Consider the following 21,969-nt stretch of genomic DNA (forward strand, 5'->3'; position numbering starts at 1 on the left):
TGAAGTTTTATTTATGGTCTAACAAATAAATTTTGTCTGAAAAACAGAGTACAAAGCCTGAAAAACAGAGTACAAAGGTAGCCACACTTGCTAGCCATAGTGGACAAGCAGTGTTGGTACCCACCTTTAATCCTAGGAGCCATAGTAATTAGCCATAGAGGCCAGGCAGTGCTGGTACAAGCCCTTAATCCCCACACTCAGGAGACAGAGGCAGATGGATCTCTGTGAGTTCAGGGTCATATTGTGTTATGTTGCTGGAATTTTCTGTTCCACCAGGTCCCACAGCCAGCTTTAGCCCCAAATAAGTACACAAAGACTTATATTCATTATTAAACAGTTGACAACAGCCAGTGGTTGTTATTGGCTACCTCTGTCTTAATTATTAACTCACTTCTATTCATGTAAATATTTCCACGTGGTCTTATCTTACTGAAGAAAGGTCCAGATGTGTTATTCCTTCCTTGACTACATGGTGTCCCTTCTGGTCTTTCCCTGCCTACGTTTCCCAGAATATTACTCCCCTAGTCCCACCTATCTTCCTGCTTCTATTGGACCAACAGTGTTTCATTCATCAACCAATAGGAGAAACAAGGACACACCCATCAGGGCTACTCAAAATTGACCCAGTATAAAAGAGAAACAGAACTCACACAAAGGTGATCCCAGCACTTGGAATGGCATGCCTTTAATCCCAGTATTTAGGAGGCAGAGACAGGAATGATATGGCTGGACAGGGAGAGTAATATAAGGTAAGAGGATTCAGGAGCTCATGCCAGTCTATCTAGGCAGTCTAGGTAATCAGACTGAGCATGCAGTCTGAGGATTAATAGAGACAGATGCAGACAGAGCATTAATAAATCTGAAGCAGTCAGAAGAGGTTGTGAAGTGGAGATAAGAGTCAGTGGCTGGTTGTGAGCCCAGCCTTTAATGGCTGAGCCATCTCTCCTGGCACTAGAGAAATTTTCAGGAATTCACAAGAATGACTACAACTAAGAATCTAAGCAATAGTGGAGAGGCTGCCTTAAATGTCCTTCCCTATAATGAGATAATTGACTACCTGAAACACTACCTTAGAGCATTCATCCAGTAGCTGATGCAAGCAAAAGCAGAGATTCACAGCCAAGCACTGAATCAGACACCTGGAATCCAACTGCAGAGAGGGAGGAGTGATGAGCAAAGGGGTCAAGACCAGGCTGGGAAAAACCCACAGAAAAAGCTGACGAGCAAGTTGGAGTTCACGGACCCCATTCTGACAGTTAGGGAACCAGCAGAAAACCAAACCCCTGAATGTGAGTGTCAGTTTGGAGGCCTTATCAGTCTATGGGGCCTCTGGCAGTGGAACAAGTATTTATCCCGAGTGCATGAATGGACTTCGGGAGCACATTCCACATGGAGGGATACTCCCTCAGCCCAGATGGGGGGGAGGGCCTAGATACTGCCCCAAATGATGTGACAAAGATATCCACATTCAAAAAAGATGCATTACTATAACTCAAATCACATGTAAGACCTCACATACTTATAGTGGGAGATTTAACACACCACTCTCAACACTAGACATGACCACCAGATAGAAACTTAACAAGAAACAAAGGAACTAGCAGAAGTTATGTCCCAATTTGGCTTAACAGACATCTATAGAACATTCCATCCAAACACAAAATAATATAATCTCTTCTCTGCTCCACATGGAACCTTCTCTAAAATAAACCACATATTTGGCAATATAGCGAACCTCAACAGGTAAATAAAATTGGAATAAACCCCTGTGTCTTATCAGACCACCATGCTTTAAAGTTAGAATTCAACAACATCACAAATTACAGAAACCTTACAAACTCACAGAAATTAAACAATGTGTAACTGTACCTTTCCGAGGTCAAGACTTCCTACAATTCAATAATAATGAAGACACAGTGTACTGAATCTTATGGAACACTTTGAAAGCAGTGCTAAAAGAAAGTTCATAGCAATAAGTGTTAACATGAAGAAACTGGATAATAGTCACATTAGAGAATTAACAGCACAACTGTAAGATCTAGAACAAAAAGAAAGAAACTCACAACAAAGTAGTAGATGCCAGGAAATAATCAAATTGAGGGATGAAATCAATAAAGTAGAAACTAGGAAAACAGTACAATGAATCAATGTAATACAGATATGGTTCTTTCAGAAAATCAATAAGATAGAAAAATCTTTTTCCAAACTAACCAAAAGACAGAGCAAGAACATGCAAATTAACAAAATAAGAAATGAAAAGGGGGACATAACAATGGACACTGAGGAAATCCAGAGAATCATCAGGTCATACATTGAAAACCCATACTCCACAAAATTAGAAAAATCAAAGGAAGTGGACAAGATTCTGAAAAGATAAACCATCTAAAAAGACTTATAACCTCTAATGAAATAGAAGCAGTCATTAAAATCTGCCAACCAAAAATAGCCCAGGGCCAGATGATTTCAGTTTGAATTCTACCAGAAATTCAAGGAAGAGCTACTAAAAATACTCCTCAAAATATTCCATACCATAGAAGCAGGTGGATCACTGCCAAACTCTTTTTATGAGGCTACTATTAGCTAGGTAAATAAGCCACATAAAGACATAACTAAGAAAGAGAACTACAGACCTATATCCCTCATTAACATTGATGCAAAAATACTCAGTAAAACACTGGCAAATCAAATCTAAGAACACATCAGAGAAATCATCCACTATGAACAAGAAAAAAAAATACATGATAATCTCACTAGATGCTGAAAAAGCCTTCGACAAAATTCAACACCCTTTCATGATAAAGGTCTTTGAGAGATCAGGGATAACAGGAACATATCTAAATATAATAAAAGAATAAATATACATTAAACCAACATCAACATCAAACTAATTGGAGAGAAACTCAAGCGATTCCTCTAAAAATCAGAACAAGGCAAGGCTGTTTACTCTCTCCATATCTCTTCAATATTGAACTTGAAGTTCTAGCTAGATCAATAAGAAAACAGAAGATCAAGGGGATACAAATTGGAAAGAAAGAAGTCAAACTTTAAGTCTGAAGATGACATCATAATTTTCATAAGTGACCTGAAAAACTCTACTAGGAAACACCTGCAGCTGATAAACAGCTTCATCAAAGTGGCAGGAACAAGATTAACTTAAAAAAAATACAGATACAGATAATACAAGGGGCTGAGAAAGAAATCAGAGAAATATTACCCATTACAATAGCAACAAAAAACAAAATATCTTCGGGTAATGCTAACAAACAAGTGCAGGACCTATATAATAAAAACTTAGAGTCTTTAAAGAAATTAAAGAAGATACCAGAAAATGGAAAGATCTCTCTTGCTCTTGGATAGATAGGATCAACATTGAAAATTAAAAAAAAAAAAAAAAATGGCAATCTTGCCAAAAGCAATCTACAGATTCAATGCAATCCCCATATCAAAATCCCAGCACAATTCTTCACAGACCTTGAAAGAACAATACTCAACTTTATATGGAAAAACAAAAGACCCAGGATAGCCAAAACAACCCTGTACAATAAAGAAACTTCTGGAGGTATCACCATCCCCAACTTCAAGTTCTGGTATAGAGCTATAGTCCTGAAAACAAACTGTTATTGATGCAAAAATAGGTAGACCAATGGAATGGAATTGAAAACCCTGGTATTAACCCACCCACCTACAAACATCTGATTTTTTTATAAAGAAGCTAAAATCATACAATGGAAGGAGGTAAGCATCTTCAACAAACGGTGCTGGCACAACCGGGTGCAGACATGTAGAATATTGCAGATAGATCCATGTCTATCACCGTACACAATACTTAAGTCCAAATGCATCAAAGACCTGAACACAAATCCAGCCACAAAGAACCTCTTAGAAGAGAAAGTGGGAGGTGCCCTTGAACAAATGGATACAGGAGACTGCTTCCTGAACATAACACCAGTAGCACAGACACTGAGATCAACAATTAACAAATGGGACCTCCTGAAATGAGAAGCTTCTGTATTGCAACGGACACAGTCAACAAGTCAAAACGGCAGCCCACAAAATGGAAAAGAATTTCACCAACCCCACATCTGACAGAGGGCAGATTTCCAAAATATAAAAAGAACTTAGGAAGTTAGTCACCAAAACAGCAACTAATCCAATTAAAAAACTGGGGTACAGAGCTAAATAGAGACTTCTCAATGGAGGAATCTGAAATGGACGAAAAACACTTAAGAAAGTGCTCAACTACTTAGTCATTGGTGAAATGCAAATCAAAACAACATTGAGATAACATCTTGCTCCTGCCAGAATTTCTGGGTAAAATTAGAAACACCAATGACAACTTTGCTGGAGTGGATGTGGAGAAAGGGGAACACTCCTCCACTGCTGGTGGGAGTGCAAACTTATACAGCCACTTTGGATATCAGTATGGCAGTTCCTCATGAAAATGGAATCAGTCTACCTCATGATCCAGCAGTTCCACTCTTAGGCATATACCCAAAGGTTGCACATTCATATAACAAGGACATCTGTTCAACTATGTTCATAGCAACATTATTTGTAATGGCCAGAACCTGGAAGCTACCTCAATGACCCTCAACTGAAGAATGGATGAAGAAAACCCAATTTCCAACTCATTTCTTGTACTCCAAATTAAATTTCATTTAATTTTTCATGTATTCTGTTGTCAAGTATGCTTAGGATTTTGTTGCAACTCATCACCAAAGTCAACCTGTTTGGGTTCAACTGCTGCACACTTTCCAGAACACAGGGAGGAGAACTTTCAAAAGTAAAAACAATGTGTTTCTTACTCAGTTGAACCACAGAGAAGCTAGAACCCTCTTCTAGAAACAGCTGGAAGCAGATGCAGAAATCCACAACTACCCAATGGGTCAAGCTCCTGGAGTACAATAAAAATGAGGGAGGAGCCAAAATATGAACAAATGAGTCAAGACCATGACGGGGAAACCCACAGAATCAGCTGATCCCAGCTAGTGAGAGATCACTGACTCAGGCCTGACAAATGGGGAACCTGCATAAGACTAAACTAGACTCCTAGTGGTATGACTGGGACAATATATGAGCCCAATGGCAGTGGTCCAAGATCTAACTCTAATGCACAAACTGACGTAGAGGATCCATTCTATATGAAGATATCCCTTGCCCAGCCTAGACACAGGGGTGCGGGGGTGGAAGGGTTCTTTTGTCCTCCTCAATGAGATGATGGTACAGACTTAGTAGACTTCCTAGGCAAGGCCTTACCTCTCCATGGAGCAGATGGGAGGAAGGGAAAGTGGGAGGAGGGGGAGGAAAAGAAGGAAACTGGGATTGGACTGTAAAAAGTAAATTAATAAAAAAAAAGTAGAGATGGGAATACTGATAAAAGAACTATATATATATATATATATATATATATATATATATATATATATATGACCCAATCATTCCTTCCTCACCAGGAAAGATCCACTATTGCTTTAACTTAATCCTATTGAAGAAATATAAAATAACAAATGAAATAAATAAACTTGAAAGAGAAAGAGAAAAAGAAAAAGAAAAAGAGAGACAACATCTACATTCTCAGAAATGTCTCCAGAGCCCCTGCATACACATTTGTGGGGAAGAAACCAGGTGAAGAGACTACCTGTGTAGTGGTCTTTCCTGGAGCAGTGGCCACACCCCTTTGGGCACAACTTCAGGCAGACAGAAGCAGAAAGAGAAAGAGGAAAGTGTAAGGCATGGGTCTTTCTGGTGGGTCAACTGATCCCGTAAGAAAGGCAGGGAAACAGTTCTTTTATTTTTCTGTGTAATTGTTCTCCAATAAACACCCATGTATCATTTATCTTGGGTTTAGTGAAATAATTACATCCTTGTCTTCACTATGTGTGTGCTTCATTGGTATATCTGGGTTCAAGTACCTGTTTGCATATATATGCCTTTAGGCTGTTTAAGATAGTGTATCAGCTGTGTACATTCTCTGTGTGTGTGATGCTTATGTGTACATTTGTCTGAATGTATTTGTGGGTAATGATGAATGAGTGGCCATGAGCAAATGTGGTATGTGTGTGTGCGTTTGTGTGTGTTGTTGTTGTTGTGTTAATAGAAAAGAAGGTGTTAAATATTCATTTTAAAGTTAAATTTTCTTGGGGCTGAGACATATTTTAGTAAAATGTTGGCTGTAAAGCAGGGAGATATGAGTTCAGTTCCTCAGCACCTACATAAAGGGCTGGGCATGATCTACTAAGAGCAGACATCTGGATGTGTCAGTGGCCATGTCAGAGAAACAGCAGATGGCAGTTGACTTCAGGGAATCAGCCCACTAGGAAACAAATCCCCGATGGATGAATCTTAGATAGGCAAGGCCTCAAGACCACAAACTCCAGAATTTCTTCTGCTTTTGCTGTGCCTTAACATGTTTGCTGCTGCCATTTTTCTCTGGTATCTGGCATGGTGTGAATAAGTGTGTGGAAATCTCCACTGCTTAAAATGCAGTATGACCATCTCTTGGAAATAACCCCTTCTATTCGGCATTTTTACCTGTGGATTATTGTGAAGATGATTTCTTCCTAAGCTGTACTGTTTAACTGGAGCAATTACTTTATATAGTAATAGTGTTAGTTTAAATAGAATTTTGATGACTGGGGGTTTATAAAAATATAGTAAGGGATTATGATAGAATTTTGTTTAGTGAAAAAATAACAAAGGTAAAGGTATGATAAAATGCTGCCCCTGCTTCTGATTAAGCAGAGGCTGCAGAGCATCAAAAATAAAACAAGGAGGTGTCACACAACTAGAACACATGAACTTCTATTGAGGAGCCCTATAAACAGTAGCTCAGGTTAATTATTAAGAAAAACATGTGAGTCCCAGTGGCCCAGCTAGCTTAAATTCTTTTCATCTTATGCTAGGAAATGTGATCACAGGTTTCAGAATGCATCATAACAAAAACACAGATGGTTTTTTTGTTTTGTTTTTGTGGGGTTTTTTTCAAATAGCTTTGAGGTAAAAAACACAAGAAGAAAATCTAAAGTTTTATAAAGGCACATATTTGAATGAGGAACTCTCTAAGGTCAGGAAATAAGAGCAAAGCAGCCCAGTTATTGGCTGACAAGTCTCTTGCTAGAGTTGGCTGATGACCAACCCATTTCTACCCTCAATTTTCTGATATAAAAAACTATTAATGAATGGATATGTTCCCTAAAGTTTAATGTAGAGGTGACTGATTAAATTTTTCATATATAAAGGTTTAGGTTTGGGATTCCTTTAAGACTCTTTATAAGATTATCTTTCAAGATAAATAATAAAGTGATTGATTCTTTCTTTGTAACCACAATATACAGCCTTCCAGTAAAAAATAAATGGCTGATAAAATAGCCTGCTTGATCACACTCTGGTAATTTATAACAAGTTATAAAGATTTGGGTTCTTGGGATGACTTTGTTTTAGTTATATAAAAGAAATGAAAATTATGTTTTTACCTGTGTTCATGATAATCATTCACTTGAAAATAGAATGCAACCACATTGTAATTCCTATATTGCTTGAAAAACTTTGTTGGGAAAGAATGAAGGAACAAAAGCATCAAGAATGAGTGAAGGATATAATCAGGAAAATCATGAAAAGAGAATAGAGAAGAAGAATAAAAAAGGAAGTCATCAAAAGTGTGTGTATGCCTTTTCCCTTACCCCCTTGGATAAAAAAGTCATAAGATTCAGACTCCTTTTGAGCCCTGTGCTGCTAGAGGCTGGTCCCCATAGACAGAAAAAGAGACGATATCAAAATAGTGGATAAAAACACTTATTTAAATATATTTTGCCAAATATTAAAATTTTCATTCTTTGATGTAGTAGTACATAATTGTCATTCAACATTCAGAGAGCAGGAAACTGAGAATTATCACGAATTCAAGCTTAGCCTGATCTACATGTTGAGTTCCAGTCCAGCCAGAGATATATAGAAGTATTCAGTGTCAAAAAACAAGTTAAAATTCATTCTCATTACAAAGCCATTCAACAAAATTTTCCTGACCATCTACTAAATTACAGACACTATGTAAACAATGACTTCTTTTCTTTTTTTCTCTCTATAAAAAAAAATACAACCCATATGTGATATTTAAACCTTCATCAGATTGTTTGTTTGTACACCAAAGGAATGGTGGGTGGAGAGCCAATGTTTTAAGTGCAGCTCCTCAATACCAATTGTATGTAACCTATGGCCTATTGCTAGTACTGTATGTCCTCTACCTGTCCACATCTATAAACAGATCAGCATTTAGAAGTGACTTAGATCCAAGCACTGAAATGTTTGGTCTATCTATCTCCATAGTGAATGGACATCAACAAGCTTCTTGGAGAGCATTACTGGTTACTTGACCCACAATAGTAACTGCTACACTGTTCTCTTCAGATGGTCTATTTGAACAAATAGGTAGGGTGCCAGAAAAATGTAAAGGGACAGATAACTGCAGATACAGAACTAAGTCAATGTAGAAGAGACAGATACTCCTGTGTGGCTAAGTACAGTTTATGGAAACAGGTGAAGAGAGCATGGAAAAGACAACTTGTCCAAAAATATAGTAGTAAGCATTTCATGAGAAAATATATCATCTCAGAACACAGATCAGAGTTCTATTGTAGAAAATGACAATTTATTTTTTACCTGTTGAATCATCTTTCTCTTTTCCCTTTTCAGGAATATACTTACCATGTCAGTGTCAGACACAGGGCCAAAACTGGTCACATAGATGTCTGTCTTCACTTCAGTCACTGCATCTGAGTGAAATAAAGTAGAAAAATGGAGTGCCATGAGACAGTGTTTCCTTAGGGCAGAAAGTGCATTGCAGATGTACTTGGCAATGTAACCAGCTTGCTATTTCTGAAAAGGAACATCTGACATTGTCATATATATATACCCTTTCCCTCAAAAAAAAGCCCCACTTTTCACATATGCTATCCTGTGGTGATATATTACTTATAATTTATTAAAGCTTGCCTGAGGATTCAGAAAAGCAAGGTCAGCCTCAAGCCATAGAGATCAGGCAGTGGTAATCGCAGCAGAGGGAAGCTAGGAGGTTGTGGTACACACCTTTACTCCTAGGACTCAGGATTAAGAGGTAAATAGATCTCTGTAAATCCAAGGCCACCCTGATTTACACAAGATTGATCCAGTCCTAAAGAGAAACAGCTCACATAAAGATGATCTCAGCACCTGGGCTCACACGCCTTTAATCCCAGCACTAGAGGAGTATAAAAGATAGGAGCAGGATCTTCAGTAGTCAGTATCAGCCATTCATTCCCCAGCCACATTGAGGATAGGGTCAGGGATTCATTCTGCAGCCACATTGAGGATATGAAGACAGTCAGTTTCAGGGTTCTCTAGCCATGCTGAGAAGAGGCAGCAGGATCAGCTCATTCAGCCTGAAGTAGTAGTAAGAGCTCATGGCCGACTATTTTGTTTTACTGTTCTTTAGCTTGAAGTTTGAATCCTAGTAGTATCAGTCTCTGCGTCTTTTATTTGTCCGGTTACACTATACCTTTAAAGACTACAACTTAGGTTCAGGTGTAATTTCTACTATTTTAGATAATACTGAAAATGACATAGGAATTCCGAACATTGAAACATAGAGAAAGCTGTTAAAGACCCCTTATATCTACACCTGCTGGTCTTTCACATTGGCCTAGCTTACCTGTGGTAGCTTAAAATAGTAAAAAAAAAAAAATTCTAATGCTGTTCTGTACATAGGAACACAGGATGGTGGTACTCCCACTTCCCTAAAAACTGAAGCATGGAGTGATGGAGTAACATGGTAAATGTTTCCAGAAATAGTAAGTTGCTGGAACAATTAATATCTGATACTAGACCCTCTATGGAATGGTGAGCATGGACACAAATACACATTGGTGGGGTACTGCCACCAGACTGAGCAGTGTAGGATGATGAACCCAAGGAGGACAATTGCCTAGCCATCAAAATCTATCCACAATGGACTTTGTTAATGAAAGAGAATCTTTTATTTAGAGCTAGCTTATGCCAAATTATATGCACATGCACATATAAATTTTCCTTGATTACAATATCTGCTTCCTTGCATACTTTCTCTCTTAAATCTAGAGCTTCTGGTAGGCACCATCCATGTGTTATTTCTTAATTACTATTATTTATTATTTTATTTGCTTTTCTTTTTATTTTGTTTGTTTTGGTTTTTTGTTTGTTTGTTTTTAAGAAATGGACTCTCTGCATAGACCTGTACTGATATATTATTTCTAATTTATTAAAGTTTGACTGAGCATTCAGAAAAGCAAACTCAGCCACAAGTCTTAGAAACCAGGCACACACTTTTAATCCTAGCAGCCAGAAGCTAGAAGGTGGTGGTACACACCTTTGAAACTAGGACTAAGAATTAAGACTTAGATGGATCTCTGTTAGTCCGAGGCCACTCAGATCTGCACAAGATTGATCCAGTCTAAGAGAGAATTATATCGCATGCCTTTAATCCCAACTTAAGGGAAGTACATAAGTAAGTCAGAAGCAAGGTCTCATTCTCAAGCCACACTGGGAAGAGGCAGTAGTTTGAGACTTGGTGAAGAGCTTGAGCTTGGATTGGCCCTTCACTCTGAGCTAGAGGTGTGACCTAGTGTCTGGCAGATTTGCTTCATTGATCTGCAGCTTGAACCCCAATATCAATTCTGGGTCTTTTAATTACTCGTGTTATATAGACCTGGATGACCTGGAACTAGCTCTGTAGACCAGGCTGGCCTCAAACTCAGAGATCAATTCCCTCTGTCTCCTGAGTGCTGGGATTAGAGTGTGCCACCACAGCCACGCTATTTGCTTTATGTTTTTTGTCCTCTTTTGAGACAGAATTTCTCTGTTTGGCCCTTGATGTTCTGGAGCTCACTCTGTGGAGCAGGCTAGACTCAAATTCAGAGATCCACTTGCCTCTGCTTCCCAAGTGTTGTGATTAATGTGCCACCATGTCTGGCTGACTACCATTTATGTCTTATCCTTATTGTATAGATTAGGGACCTATTACTCAGAAGTTATTCACTGAATACTTCTCTTCATATTAATGGATAAAGCTCATCACATATTTGACAGATTATAAATAATACAATTGTCTATGCCGCTACAGAAAAATATAATTTATAAACAGTTCAACTATATGGCTCAGTTTGAAGGCTAAGAAGTCCATCATCAAAGTTCCATTAGATTTATTTGCTATCTGGTGAGAGTTCATTATTCATAGATAATACCGTCTGTATCCTCACGTAATGGAAGAAATTAAGAGAACTTGCTGAAATCACTTTTATAGAATCACTTTTCCCATTGAAGCTATACTTAATTACCTTCAAAATTCCCTAAATCCTGATGTACCTCATTGGCAATTACATGTCAACACACAAATTTAGAGACACACAAGCATTCAGAGCACAACAGATGACCAGAAAGTGATGCTATACCTTTACTGAGTTTCTCTTCTATTTATGACAGTTATGTTCATATTAGTAAAGCCCAACCAATCCATAGTTATGTCTCTCAAACACAGAGAAGAAACCAGTATAATCTATTGCAACTCAGTCAAACTCATTCAACCTACTCAAAACCTAATAGTTGTAGTAACTGAAGTCCAACGCAAGCCCAACATACCTGCCACTGTATAGGGCACAAGGGCATTGTACTGACGAAGAAGCACTAAGAGAACCAAGAATGTTAAACACACAAGTGAGTCTCCTCAATGGAGAAGATAAAATAAAAACCTGCATTCCATGCAGAAAACTGAGAGTGGAGGTTATTAAAAGACCTCTTGACCTTTTTGTTATCAGAAGGGTTAGACCTCACCCTAATTCCACAGAATGGGTATCCCAGACTCTTCCCTCCCTAGACCACTGCCCACCACTGGGTATTACCCATCATTGGATAGTTTGTCCAGAGTTCTTTGTAAGAGTATCTGTGTCGTCATACCATTAGCTTTATCGTGCACCTGAAATTTGACTGATTGTTGCCTGGGAACATTATCCCAAATTGTACTGTGCTGACAATGAACTTTCTGGTACTAAACTCTCTGAAGTCTGATCTAGGTTAAGTACATCAATCTGCAACAGGCTTTCATTCTTATCTCTTTGTGTGTTTCTCTTCCATTCCTAACACCTGCAGGGAACTCCTCATGACACCAGTTGACATACTACAACACAGATAATATATATAAAAAACATATACAAGATTTGGCATATAAGTATATGTACACACACACACATACGTTCCAGTTTTTGCAGTCTATGTTAGTATTTCTTTACTCTTTACTCTTGTATCCGTGTCATATTCACTCTGTTCACACAGTCATAGATTATGACCCAAATATAATTTTTGTATTTACCTTCCACTTGTCAGTTGATTTGTCTTTCTCACAAGCCATCTCTAAGGCTTAATATAGTATGTCTCCCCCAGGGTAGTGGTGTGTTCTAAATTCTCAAGGCCACTGCATTCACCCCAAATCATTCTATTTTCAGAAGTCTCTAAGTATCATTTAATAATAAAGACTACAATCAATTTACCAAAAGACACAGTTTACTCTCAAGCATAATAAACAAAACATGACTCTGAGATTAGAGCTATGTTTTAAACAGTTGGGCTCTCATTTTGAGCACAGTCTTCTTTTAAAACTATCTCTTTACTTGGATGAGCAGAGACTACACCCAACAACCAATGATATGGTTCCTGAAAGTGTGCCCAAAGAGATTCGTTGGCTGGTGAAGCAAATACCTATGCATCTACGGTATCGCACAGTTATCTCTGATTTCTTTATACCTAACTACATTAAACAAAATAGATTAATAAACAAAATGCTATACAGTTACATTTGAATCCAACATTGGGCAAGGTATTTTCAGAAACTGAAAAAAAAATTTGTATTAATATAACTGCAAAACTGAAAGAGTCATGCAGAATTCCAACAGAGGAATAATCTTACATGAAAAAGAGATAGTGTAGAATATCTCAAAAATGACATTGTGGTAGGCCTGGATATTTAATATGAAGTGACCAAGAAAGTTCTCCCATCTGCATCCCCTACTTTGACTGCAGCCAAAACCATTCTAGTTCCCAATAATATGTGAGAAAGGTAAAGTGACATGAAAGTGCTCTAATTCTAAGGAGATAATGAAATCATTGTGGCTATGACAGAGTCTAGGTGAATTGAAAAGCTTGGGTTTTATAAGTGAAAAGAGGAAATAATACTATGTAGAGAATTCAAGAACAAGAGTGGAAGAAAGTGAGAAAGCAAGAAAATGAATATTTTTACGAGATCAACAGAGAGGTTATGGTATTTTTGACACAGAAGCTAAAATTTCTTCATGTAGTGGGCTGTGGAGTCAGGATATTTGCTTGTATCATATAAGTGCAAGTGAAGAGAATGCTTTGAATTTATGTTATCATTCTTAGTCCATTGGCCTAATACACCAAACATGTGTAAACACAAAGATATTTTCTCAGGTGTTCCACACAGGGCCCATCACACAGCTTGTCTCATTTTCTGCTTAAGAAATCTAGTGTCCTTGAAGCATGATACCTGAGAGTATACAGAACCTGTATAAGAGTAACACAGTGACTAGTTAGATTAGAATTTAGGTTCTATTAGTTCTCTTGGCAGGGTTTTTGTTATTGAATGACGTATGTATCTTCTTGGCCATCTTGAAAATTTGAATGCTAGTATCTACATCAGCATGGCTTTGAGGTTTTAAAGATTGTGTGTAAGCCAGTGGTAGACAGATTCACTGTTCAATGTATATTCATTTGCTGCAGCTTATATTATTTCAGAAGCTAGACCACATGGGCCACACTCATCAGTCTAGCTGTCCAGAATCACATAAAGGTCTGAAATCTATGGTCCCAGTATGAGAGGGCAGTATCTACCTGGAACTCCAGCAATTTGCGTGAAGGAACAATGATAAGGATTTTACAATTTCATTTGAATGAGTATAAAACACAGTTAATTATATTAAAATTTGTGATGGGCACAATCTACATAATATAGTCCTTTTTGTGGTCTTCTCAATAGATATAAATGCAAAATGTTCATTAATAAAAGACGAGAGGCTTTTCAGATGACTTACAGATGCTTTCGGCTCCTTTTCATTTGTTTTTTGGGAACTTAATTTCCTTCCAGAATAACTCTGAAACAAAAGGCAATTGATTGTGTTTTCCTTTTGCAAATTTGTTGCAGTATTGGAAGTGATTCAATAGACTGAAGTGACCCAAACATAGATAAATTAGGTACACACATAAATATGCACACATAATCATTAATGCTCATTGGTACTCTAATTGGTAGACAACACAGTGAAGCAAATCATGCACTGTTTCTTTTTAGTACTTATCTACAAGAACAAAGATTAACCAATAAACAAATGATTACTGGGTTAGTGATAAGTATGTTGTTCATAATAATCTTTATTTTCTAGTTTAACTTCAAGTATATGTCCAAAACACCTTTCATTTTCTCCTTGAAAACCTTGAATTATAGCAGGAACAATTTGTACAGGCTTTTCAATTCTTGCCATTCCACCAGCACACACATACACTTTATTCTTTGTTCTGTCCTTTAGACACAGAAAACAAAATGAGTTTCCTAATTCTTTTGAGATTTAAAGATCTGCAGAGATGCAAAGAATATAATCCTTATAGCCTGAAATCTACTTTTGTTCTTTCCCAGACTGTGTCCCAACTTCCTTTAAACTCCTCTTTTGAGGTGATTCTGGGTTCCTTCACTTTATTCCACTCACTTTTCCATGGTTCAGGTCTTATTGATCCTTTGAAATGTGTTTTGTAATCTATATGTCACAACTTCTTTGTACAAGTGATGATGATGAAAGGAATGATGAACGGATGTAAACAACTTCACTTTAGTACATTATGGATCCTTATACACTCTTCTTCATGCACTGCTATTACTCCTAGTAAAGCAATGCGAAATAGGACATTGGCCAAGGGAACCACCAGTCAACTTTGTTGTTTAGTTTCAGATTATTGGAAATTTAGAGGAACAAATGCTCATTTTTGTATACACTTTGATGAGAAGCAATGAAGCACCTGAAAATGACTAGCTAAGTAGGCTACACACATGGATTTATGCAACAGGCTTCAGTGACTTGAGACAAGCTCTTAGAAAATTGGAAAGTGACATTCTGTTCTCAAACTAATGTTCTTTCCATATTTTCTTGACAATCTCTGTACAATAAGTACTCATTCATGCCCTTACTTCAGTGTATTCATCTGAGATAAACTCTGTGGAAAAAATCCAAAATGGTTTCTTAGGAAAACAGAGATTAGAAGATTATAGCAGCACCACTTAACTCTAGTGTAAGCTCTGCAACTGACTCATACCCCTCCGAACAGGCTGTCTCTGCACACATCACACTGTTGGCATTTTGCAGGCTTCAGGTCTATGTTTTCTTGTCTATTCTACTCCATCTAGTGTCTTGCATATAGACTGTTCAGGAAACCAGCCTCCAGCCTTCCTGTTGATTTTAAGTGAAAAATTGGCACAATATGTACTCATAATATAAAACCAAGGAGATTTAGCACATGTAAAGAACTACAATAACTAATACCTTAATCTTAGAACTATACTATTGTTGTACTAGAATAAATGAGTACCACGACTCTCGCAAAGATAATACAGAATAAAATAAAGTCAACAAAGGCAGTACACACACATAATCCCAGCAGGAACACCATATCTTTGAGAATAGTCTAAACTACATTATGGAACATTGTGTTTCAAAAAATTCGTGGACTCTTTGTCCAATTTTTCAGTTATTTGAGTCTTGATGAAACCTCAAAATTAACTGTTGAGGCACTATTCAGCCATTCTCTACTTTTCCCACACTGATTCCAAAATCCAAATCAACAAAATAAAAGCAAAAAACAAACAAACAAACAAACAAAAACTGATTCGCGGACCATTGCCTCCACATTACTGTTCTTTCATCACCACATTCCTCAAACTGACATTTGACTCAATTGCAAAGCATCAACGTCAATTTCGAGTGTGGATTCAAATGATTTCATTTGTCTTTCCCCAATTCTGATTTTCCTCATTGCTAATACTTTCTACCACTTTTCTACTAAATCTACCATAATTTGTCACCTAATATAGTACTTCAAGATTGTAATTTTTAAAAAAAAATCACTGAATCTGACTTCAGAGAGACTTAGACAAGCTCTTTGAAAATTCTATTGTCATGATTAAGATATATGAACGTACCCTTGAGCCTCAGTTTACTTACCTAGAATATAAACCAATTCACCATTTCAGAGATCTGTAAGTGGTTTTAAAACTAAATCTATGAATTTGTAATCTCCTGGTTTTCCACACCAGAGTTTTAAATCAGAAGCTCTTAAGTAACAACTAAGGAGTCAAACTCATCGGCAGAAATGAAAAATAAACACTGTTCTACTAATGGAGTAGGAGTAGTAAGAGTACTAATCGATAATGGAGTAGCATGAGGAGAAAATAACCCACATCTATGACTGTTCTCAGGAATGTTTAATGTACTTCATGCCCTCAGTGACATTCTCATAGGTATACAGAAATAACTTTCTAGAATATTTCTGACTTCAGATCTTTCTGGTGACATTTCTTCCTTCTGAAAATGATGATCTTTAGAAACCAAAGGAAAATTTTGGAGTTATAGCTTTAGAGAAAAATACAGGATATGTGGATGTGATGATATATTATTTATGATTTATTAAAGCTTGCAGGCACATGCATTTAATCCCACCACTTGGGAAGCAGAAACATGTGTATCTCAGTGAGCTTGAGGTCAGGCTGATTTACAAACTGAACTTCAAGACAGCCAGAACTTTTAACACAAAGAAATGCTGTCTTGAAAATCAAAACAAGCAAACAAAAATAGATGGTACTCCACAGTAACCATTTCACCAGGACTATGATAAGAGCATTAAGCTGAATAATACTAACTAAACATCAGCTTTGGACTGAAAATTGCTAAGAACAATTTAGAGGAGGCTTGCTGAGATGATCCAGCCTCACAGACTATTCTACCCAAGACTTGACACAAGCCCTACAATTTTCTGTTATGCAGAAGAAACAGGACAACAAATTATACAGTTTTAAAGTTAACCAAAAGTTTTCTTTACAGGATCCCGTAATAATAGAGTAACCACCACAGACAACAGGAAGTAACTTTAAGAACATGATGCCCAAATTCCTCCCAAGAGGTTAGGTGGGCGATTTTTTTTTTTATCATTCAGTGGGGGTATGGATGTTTGTCATTATTTTGGAAGATTGGTTACAAAATATTGTTGGTTATGGCCAGGAAGAAAGAAAAACGGGACTAGATTCAAGGTTTTTCTTTCAGAAAAAAAAAGAAACAGATATGATGAAATAAAAGGATAACTTATTAAATCTGCTCTTGAAAAGAAAAAGGGAGAATATAGATATGATAAGATAAAAAGGTAGATCATTGAATCTACTTTTAAAAAGCAACCTCTAGTTTTAGGTATTTTACATTTGATTGGACTTTAGCATATTGTATAAAAATATTGTATATTGATGCAAATTTGAGATTAAGTTTTTAAAACATATTGTACAAATGTTTCTAATATTGTTAAAGGCATTGTACCTATATAGCTCATTTATGAATGTAATGCAAATTTGTAGTTCCTGAAAGTTATTATTACCAACTACTTAAGATAATAAGGAAATGTGTTAGTAATTAGTCATTTATTACAACCAAAATTGTAATCATATTAGGTATGTTTCAAAGATGAACAAATTTATTTTAGTAGGAAAGCTTGTCTCCAAACACTTCAGAGATCAACGGAATATGGCAATCTTGCCAAAAATAATCTACAGATTCAATACAATACCCATCAAAATTCTCCACAGAACATGAAAGGACAATACTCATCTTTACATGGAAAAATAAAAAAAAAACCCAGGATAGCAAAAACAACCCTGTACAATGAAGGTACTTATGGAGGCATCGCCATCCCTGACTTCAAGCTTGACTATAGAGTTATAGTAATGAAAAGAGCTTGGAATTTGCACAAAAACAGACAGGTAGAACAAGATAATCAAATTTAAGACCTTGATATTAACCCACACATCTACAAACACCTGATTTTTGACAAAGAAGCTAAAATAATACAATGTAAAAAAGAAAGCATCTTCAAAAATGGTGCTGGCACACTGGATGATGGTGTGTAGAAGACTGCAGATAGACCCTTATCTGTTGCCATGCTCAAGTCAAAATGGATGAAAGGCCTCAACATAAATTCAGTCACACTAAACCTCTTAGTAGAGAAAGTGGGATGTACCCTTGAACAAATGGATACAGGAGACTGCTTCCTGAACAAAACACCAGGAGCACAGACACTGAGGTCAACAATTAATAAATGGGACCTCCTGAAACTGAGAAACTTCTATAAGGCAAAGGACACAGTCAACAAGACAAGATGGCAGCCCAGAGAATGGGAAAAGAATTTCACCAACCCCACATCTGACAGAGGGCTTATTTCCAAAATATACATAGAACTCAAGAAGCTAGTTACCAAAACACCAAACAACCATATTACAATGAAAAAGAAAAAAAAAATCAATGACAGTTTCTTCTGGAGTGGATGTGGAGAAAGGGGAATACTCCTCCATTGTTGGCGGGAATGAAAACTTGTACAGCCACTTTGGAAATCAGTATGGCAGTTCCAGAAATTCTACTCTTAGCCAAATACCCAAAGGATGCACATTCATACAACAAGGACATCAGTTCAACTATGTTCAAGCAGCATTAATTGTAATAGCCAGAATCTGAAAGCAACCTAGATTACCCTCAACTGAATAATGGACACAGGATATGTGGTACATTTACACAATGGAGTACTGCTCAGCAGGAAAAAAAAAACAATGGAATCTAAAATTTGAAAGCAAATGAATGGAACTAGAAGAAACCATCCTGAGTGAGGCAACCCAGTCACAGAAAGACAAACATGCTATATACTCACTTATATACAGATATTAGACACAGAGCAAAGGTTTACCAGAATACAATCCACACCTCTAGAGAATCTAGGAAACAAGGAGGACAGTAAGACAGACTTACATGGTCTCCTGGTGAAGGGGAAAGGGACAAAAGCTCCTGAAGAAATTGGGAGCATGTGGGGAGGGGGCAAGGAGGTAGGAATAAGAGGGGGGAGAAGAGAAATGGGAGGAGAACATGAGGGTTCAGGAAGATTGAATGGGGAGATGAATAGAGGAGAGCAACAAAAGAGACACATCAATAGAGGGAGCCATTACAGGTTTAAAGAGAAATTTGGCACTAGGGAATTATACAGAGATCCATGAGGATGACCTCAACTATGAATCTAAGCAATAGTGAAGAGGCTACCTTAAATGCCCTTCCCCAATAATCAGATTGATGGCTACCTTATATGCCATCCTAGAGCTTTCATACAGTAGCTGATGGAAGCAGAAACAGAGACCCACAACTAAGCACTGAGCCAAACTCCTGGAATCCAGTTTCAGAGAGGGAGGAGTTATGAACACATGGGTCAAGACCAGGCTACAGAAACCCACAGAAACAGCTGACCCGAGCAAGTGGGACCTCACAAATCCCGTCAGACAGCTGCAGAACCAACCCAGGCCCAATGAAATTTTGTGCCAGCTAGGAGGACTGAAGTCTAAGGGACCTCTGGCAGTGGAACCAGGATGTATCCCTAGTGCATGTATGGACTTTGGGACCCCATTCCCCAGGAGGGGATATTCCTTAGCCTAGAGACATGGGGGATTGCCTAGGCCCTACCCAAAATGACCTGAGAGATTTTGTTGATCCCTCATGGAATGCCTCACCCTCCCTGGGGAGTGTTTGAGGGATGAGATGGATGGGTTTGTTGGGGGGGCATAGGAGGGAGGCAGGGAGATGGAACTGGGATTGATATGTAAAATAAGAAAATATACTAAAATAATAATAATAATGATAAGTGACTGCAAAACTTTGCCAAGGCAAGTCAGGACAATCTTTCAGAAAATCCTGCTTCACAGAAATCTGTCAGAGATTCTAAGCCTATGGATGACCCAATATTGCAGAAGAACCTTGGGTGACCATCCAGGCAGCCAGCTGTTTTCATTACTTCTCACATTTTTTTTTTTGGAAGTTGATTGATTGTACTTCTTGTTTACTCAGTTAATATTAGGATTCATCGTTGGTTTGCAGGGATGGTTTAACATATGAAAATCTACTAATGTGATCCACCATATAAACAAACTGAGAAAGAAAATCCACATGATCATCTCACTAGATGCTGAAAAAAGCCTTCAACAAAATCCAACACCCTTTCATAATAAAGGTCTTGGAAAGATCAGCGATAGCAGGAACATATCTAAACATAATAAGAACAATATACACTAAACAAACAGCCAACATCAAACTGAATGGAGAGATGCTTAAGGTGATTCCTCTAAAATCAAGAACAAGACAAGGCTGCCCCCTCTCTCCATATTCCTTCAATATTGTACTTGAATTTCTAGTTAAAGCAATAAAACAACAAAAGGAGATCAAGGGGATCCAAGTTGGAAAGGAAGAAGTCAAACTTGCTCTATTTGCAGATGATATGATAGTTTACAAAAGTGACCCAGAAAACTCTACCAGAGAATTCCTACAGCTGATAAACACCTTCAGCAAACTAGCAGGATACATGATTAAAAAATAAAAAATAAAAAAAATAAAAAAAAAAACAGTAGCTCTACTTTATTCAGACAACAAAGTGGCTGAGAAAGAAATCAGAGAAACATCGCCCTTTACAATAGCCACAAACAACATAAAGTATCTTTGGATAGCACCAAACAAGTGTAAGACCTATATAATAAGAACTTTGTGTCTTTAAAGAAAGAAATTAAGAAGATACCAGAAAATGGAAAGATCTCCCATGCTCTTGGATAGGTAGGATATACAGTAAAAATGGCAATCTTGCCAAAAGCAATACACAGATTCAATTCAATCCCCATTAAAATCTCAGTACAATTCTTCACTGACCTTGAAAGGGTAATAATCAACTTTATATGGAAAAATGAAAGACCCAGGATAGACAAAACAACCATGTACAATAAAAGAACTTCAGGAGGCATCACCATTCTTGACTTTAAGCTCTACTACAGAGCTATAGTCCTGAAAACAGCCTGGTATTTGCACAAAACTAGATAAGTAGACCAATGGAATTGGATCCAAAATCCTGATACTAACCGACACACCTACGAACACCTGATTTTTGACAAAACAGGTAAAAGTATGCAATGGGGGGGATGAAAGCACCTTCAACAAATGGTGCTGGAACAATTGGATGAGTGTGTGTAGAAGACTGCAAATAGATCCATGTCTATCACCACGCCCAAAACTCAAGTTCAAATGCATCAAAGACTGGAACATAAATCCAGCCACACGGAACCATTTAGAAGAGAAAGTGAGAGGTACCCTTGAAGAAATTGATATACGAGACCGCTTCCTGAACATAACTCCAGTAGCAGCGACTTGGAGAAGGACAATTAATAAATGGGACCTCCTCAAACTTAGAAGCTTCTGTAAGGCAAAGGACACAGTTGCCAAGACCAATTGACAGCCCACAGATTGCTTACACACTGTTAATATATAACAAGTTCCTTGGAGATGAATGTATGCAAATTCTTGGGGATAAATTGTTTTTCACGTGTAATACATAAAAGGTTTAATCATCTAAGGGAAATGAAAAACATGTTTTTTAGTTATGTTCATTGTAAACATTTACTTAAAAATATAGTATAACCACATTGTAATTTTCGTACAGTATGAAAGATTCTGCTAGGTGATATAAGATGTGTGTGGAAAAAAAGACACAGAAGGAAAATATCAGGAAAGATGTAGAATAAAAGACAGAAGGAAGACATCAGGGTAAAAGAACAAAAGAGAAAAAGAATAGAGTATAACA

The 21,969-nt window shown here is 37.3% G+C and overlaps 1 protein-coding gene across 2 annotated transcripts in view; it reads right to left on the reverse strand.

Annotated features, from left to right (window-relative positions):
- The window catches only part of Gabra3 (gamma-aminobutyric acid type A receptor subunit alpha3), a 179,433-nt gene that overhangs the window by 70,763 nt on the left and 86,701 nt on the right, over window positions 1–21,969 (reverse strand). For both annotated transcript variants that reach the window (XM_051178247.1, XM_051178249.1), the window contains one exon: window positions 8,701–8,768. In XM_051178247.1, coding sequence (XP_051034204.1) covers window positions 8,701–8,768 — 68 coding nt within the window. The remainder of the gene's footprint in view (window positions 1–8,700; window positions 8,769–21,969) is intronic.

Source organism: Phodopus roborovskii, unplaced genomic scaffold, assembly GCF_943737965.1.
Source record: "Phodopus roborovskii unplaced genomic scaffold, PHOROB, whole genome shotgun sequence".
Classification (NCBI taxonomy): domain Eukaryota; kingdom Metazoa; phylum Chordata; class Mammalia; order Rodentia; family Cricetidae; genus Phodopus; species Phodopus roborovskii.